Source organism: Tupaia chinensis, unplaced genomic scaffold (genome assembly GCF_000334495.1).
Source record: "Tupaia chinensis unplaced genomic scaffold, TupChi_1.0 Scaffold000159_1, whole genome shotgun sequence".
NCBI classification, from domain to species: domain Eukaryota; kingdom Metazoa; phylum Chordata; class Mammalia; order Scandentia; family Tupaiidae; genus Tupaia; species Tupaia belangeri.
The window spans coordinates 7,138,447-7,143,615 of record NW_006159630.1 but is presented as its reverse complement, the minus strand read 5'-3'; the positions used below and the strand labels follow the sequence as shown (position 1 = coordinate 7,143,615).

The following is a 5,169-nucleotide window of genomic DNA, read 5'->3' as shown; positions in this document are numbered from 1 at the left end:
AAGGGGTTATTTGAAGGTCTCTCCCAAGAGGATTCTGCATACAGACCCAGAAACAGTCTCGGAAGCCTGAAGGTTGCTGCTTGTCCCAAGATGGCCCCCACCCTCCATGCCCCCAGGAAGGCTTGAACCCAATGCCTCAGTAGCACGCAGGCTCAGAACGGCCAGAGCGGGCCAGGACAGGTCTCGGTGTAGTGCTTCCTGACCTCCTCCAGCTACACATGGGGCCAGATCGCTCATTCATCGTTCTGTGCTATGGGGACGGTCCTGGACATCGTAGGGTTCTGGGCAGCACCCCATCTCTACCCACTAGATAGCCATAGTGCACACGCACTCACACATACACACACACCTGCTGCAATAGCCCCAAATGTCCCCAGATAGCGCCAAGCGTCCCTGCCCTGCACTGCCACCTAGAGCTCTCGGAGCCTCCGCTCTGCCCTGGTCGAGGCCCTCGGCACCTCCTGCTTGTGCTAGGTGCTGCCACCAGGGTCTCAATCCCAGCTGGGTCATCTGGACAAGCTGTTGGCTGTGCAGTGACAGCCTCCCATATTGGTGTGTCACCATCGGCAAAGTGGGAGCCCTTGGGAGACGAGATGGTTAATGCTGTCGCTAACGTGAAGGAGCATGGTCAGCGGCCCACACTGTGGGCCAGGATGGTCAGGGTTCCTCAGTATTTGGGTGCCATTCACAGGAGTTTTTTTCCACACTTGACTCTGAGCCCTTGGGGAACTGGAATTGGGTCTCATTCACAGCTGCCCCCGCCCCCAGCCCTGTTCTGCCTCGGAGGGGCTGCCCACAACCCTTCAGAGTCCAGAGATAGGGAGCCAGGTTTTCCGAACCCACAGGAGTGACTCACTACAGACCAGACTGCCTTCCCGGAGGCCTGGGCTCACTCTCAGGGACGCTGACCAAAGCTGGGGTGCAGACTCATTAGAACATTTTGAGGATCCACACGTGTGGTAAACACTGTAGAACTACACACGCACGCACACACCCCAAGGCCGTCTCTGGCTTCACTATCTGCTGCCTGCGGAAGTGCCAGTATTGGGAGACTGGGTGAAGCAGACGCCAGACCTGTCTGTCCTGTACTGTACGTCCTGTGAATCTGTAATTATTTCAAAAAGAAAAAGGTTGGTTTTTGAGTTGGTTTTTGTTTGTCTGTTTTACAGAAGTATATTTTGGTACCACAGACCTGAGTTCACCCTTTAAGTACATTTTTAAAATACTAAAAGAGAGGCCACCAGTGGCAGAGTGGTTAAGGCGCTGAACTCCGACATAGTTGACCACAGTTTGTGTCCCGGACCCAGTGGCTTGAAACTCACGCCAGGTGCATGTGCATGTGTGCCCAGAATTCTGAGAGGAGAATGGAGGAGAAGGGATTGCGGCGAGAAATGTGACTTCTTGCTTTCTGTCTCTTTTGCTTTGTGTCTCTGGCAAGAGCATGTGCCCTATAGCTAAAATATCCCATAAATAAATAAATATAAAATAAAATGAGGAAAGAAGAAGCCATTGTTAGACTTACTCAGACCGCACCTCTCTGGGTTTGGGTGAGAGCAGGGACGAGAACTTCTAGGATCAGGGCTGGGCTCTGTCTCCACCACCACGTGAGCCAGGACAATGATGGGGCATTCCCGGTGACACCCTTCCCCCGGGGACAGATTGGGGCCTGCGAGGCTCCTGCACAGCTTCTCAGAGGCGCTGGGACCAGCTGTGGCCCCACCCCTGCAGCACAAAGCCGGCTCTGCAGAAGGCTTGACAGAGACATGATAAAGAGCTTAGTGTCTGGCACGGCCTGTCCCTTCCACTCTTGGACTGTGAGTGACACTTGGGCGAGTTCTAAAGCCTCTGAGTTCAGGAGTTAATCCTTCCTGGGCTTCAGGACTTAAACCAAGGTGGCCTTGCCTGCCACCCTGCTGTGGCTGTCTGGCCACAGAATCCAGGATGGAGGGGCAGGCACTCTCACCGGGCAAGGCCAGGGTTACCAGCAGCTGGGGAAGGCCAGGGCTATGCCACCAGAAACAATGAGACTCCCTCACGCAGGCCAGAAACGGGTCTTCGGAGGGAGTTCACCTGGTGTGGGAGGTGGGCACGACTCTGGAGTATGTAGGGAAGAAACAGCTGCCTCATCCCCAGATCCAGCAGGTCAGGGAAGGGTCCTAGCCCTGGGTCCTAGCTCCAGTTCGGAGCTGGTGAACCCTGGGAGTCTGGGAGGGTGTCTCAGGGGAGGTGTTCTTGGCTCCCTGCCTTGGTTCAGCACGTATGATAGCGTCTGTGTTCTCCAGCATCTCGGTCAAGGGGTCTCACACGACGGTGTCGGCATCAGATTCACTGGGGCAACTGGTAAAAATGCAGCCGCCCAGCCCCCTTCTCCAACACACCTGGGCTCCAGGTCACTCTGTCACACGCCAGAGTTTGAGAACCACAAGGCCATCTTGCAGTGGGGCCACAGATTAGTCCACACTCACAATACCGCTCCCCAGCAGCTGCCCCGGGCTCCGGGCACCCTACACATCCCCGAAACAACCCACAGCTGCCCTGCCCCACGGTTGCAGCATCACACACGCTCAGGTGGCCGGCCCAGCCCAGGGCCCCCTCCGCCTCTCTGTGCTGGCAGACTCGTTGGAGCTCTGAACCGGACTCCAGAGTCTGGCCTGTGTTTCAGGGTCTGGCTGGATCGTGCCCAGGGACCCTGGGAAGGAAAGTGTCTTTTCTTTTTCTTTTTTTAAAGTTTGCTATAAGGCATATGTGTCTCTCACAGAGAGACACAGAGAGAAAGCATCCCCCTGAGATGGCCACCCCACAATCCCTTCTCCATTTCTCCTTTTGGGATTTTGGGCATGCATACACATGTCCCCAGCATGTTTTTCAAGTCACCAGGTCTGTGGCTTGAATCGCGCAGTTGGCCATGTGGGATCCAGCCGCCTTAACACGACACCGGCTGGCCCCCAAGAAAGTGTCCTGAAGTTGGTCCTGAGGAGCAGGGGACAAGGTCCCCTCGTCTCTGCACTTCAGACGCAGTGAGGGTAATAAGAGCTTCGACTCTGAGGAAGGCGAGGTGGGCACAAGAGATGACGCATGTAAAGGGACAGTGGGCGCCCAGGTCGGCGAGCGCAGTGCTGGTGGATGGTGGGGACGGAGAAATGGCGGGCAGGGAGTGCGAGCCATGCTAGCCCCACTCAGCTGGTGTGGCGTTCTGTGACAGACGGCGTGCGCGAGTCGTTACATGAGGTCCACACACTGTATGTGAAGGTAGTCACTGAGGCAGTGGGACCCAGTCCCTGGCAGGAAATGGCCGTTTCTCTGTATTTACTGGCTTTCCGGGTTTTTTTGTTAAGAGGTTTTGCTATAGGGCTCATGTGATTGCCAGAGACAGAGACAGAAGAGATGGTGAGAGGGAAAATGAGAATTTGCCCCCATGGGGATGGTCACGCTGCAATCCCTCCTCCTCCTGGGATCCTGAGCATGCATCCACACGTGCTGGGCATGATTTTCAAGCCACCAGGTCCCAGACTCAAACTGTGGTCACCCATGTGGGAGTCCAGCGATATAACCATTACGCTATCTACTGCCCCCCACTTCCTCTTCATGCATAAGGGACCAGGAAGGCCAGGTGGGGTCCACCTGGAAAGAGGGAGAGAACAAGTCCACAGAGGAGATGGAGAGGCCTGGTGAGAGCCAGAAGAGGACAGCCTGGCCAGAAACCTCTGCTTTCCCAGGCTTGCCCATAGGTGAGAGGCAAGACAGGACAGGGGGTGGAAGTGAGGGCAAGGGTGAGAGAAGGGGAGGGGCTCCTCGGGATGGCTCTGGCTCAGCACCGGGCTCAGAGGTTATGGTGTGGAGACGGGGCATGGTGCTGAGGCTGGCCCTGTGATTCCGGGCCCTCCCTGTCTGTGGGTCACATTTTCTTTTTTTTGAGAGATTTTCACTGTAGGGCGCGTGCGCTCGCCAGACAGACAGAGAGAGACACAGAGACAGAAAGCGAGAAATCACCCCCCAGGGGGGATGGTCACGCCGCAATCCCTTCTCCTCCATTCTCCTCTCGGGATCTTGGGCACGCACGCACACGCGCCCGGCGTGAGATTAAGCCACCGGGTCCGGGACACGAACCGCGGTCGACTACGTGGGAGTCCAGCGACATAGCCATTACACTAACTGCTGGTTCCCTGTGGGTCACATTTTAAACCCTGATTACAAAACCCAGAGGCCCCAGAGGTTGTAGCCCTGAGCCAAGACAGGCACATACTGGGACCTGCCAGAGCAGGTGTCCTGGCAGGGGAGGAAGCCCTGGCCGCCACCTGACCTGAAGCCCCAGAGGCAAGTGGACTTCCCCAGGAGAAACAAGGGTGCCCAGGCAGAGTCCGCGCAGACGCCCTCTGGAGGCTGGGCAGTGCGTCCACGCAGACACCCCACAGCTGCAGCACCCACACACTCGGTCCACGACCCCAGAGCTGCGCCGCCCGCTGCCAGGCACGAGCAGCTGTGCACGTGTGCGTGCGTGCACAGAACAGGGCTGTGTGTGCGGCCACCCCCACCTCTCCCAGGCTCACCTCCACAAAGAAAAGCAGCCAGATCTTGCTCCAGCGCTTGGACTCGGTGAGGGCGCCATGCGTGGCCAGGTGGCTGCCCTTGACGGTGAGTGTGTAGTGACACACACCCAAGATGGTGACGCCCACCGCGAAAACCAGGACGTGCTCAGAGCGCAGGCACAGGAACCCTGTGGGGTGGGGTGGGGGACAGGGACTGGTCTTTCTCCACCGCTAGAGACCTGGGTCTAAACACCTCCCTGTCCCACCGTTGGAGCCCAGGCCAGCGCCGCCCTGTTCTGCCCAGCAGAGGCAGGAGTGAGGCAGGTCCACTGTGGCCTGGGGGCTGGGCTGGCTCTCCCCACGGGATTCGAACAACACAGAGCCCTGCTGGCTTGTGGAGGAGACTCCCCTCATCCCCATTCTGTTGGGGCTTCCCTCCTGGGCCCCAGCCAGAGGGGTGATGGGGACCACATCACGCTGGAGCATGGGGGTTGGGAAGATCCAGACCAGAAGAGGTCCAGGGACCCCCCCACCCCCGCCCATCCCTAGAACCTCAACAAAACATCCTCCCCCTTCCCCAGGCCACCTCACCCTTCTCCTTCCCCTCTCAACCCTACCCCCAATCCTCACGGCATCAGGCCAT

At 57.8% G+C, this 5,169-nt stretch overlaps 1 protein-coding gene across 1 annotated transcript in view; it reads right to left on the bottom strand.

Annotated features, from left to right (window-relative positions):
- Window positions 1-5,169, bottom strand: part of FADS6 (fatty acid desaturase 6) — a 47,255-nt gene that overhangs the window by 8,228 nt on the left and 33,858 nt on the right. Inside the window, exon 5 of the mRNA XM_006145934.2 lies at window positions 4,548-4,714. Within this exon, the coding sequence (XP_006145996.1) occupies window positions 4,548-4,714 (167 nt within the window). The remainder of the gene's footprint in view (window positions 1-4,547; window positions 4,715-5,169) is intronic.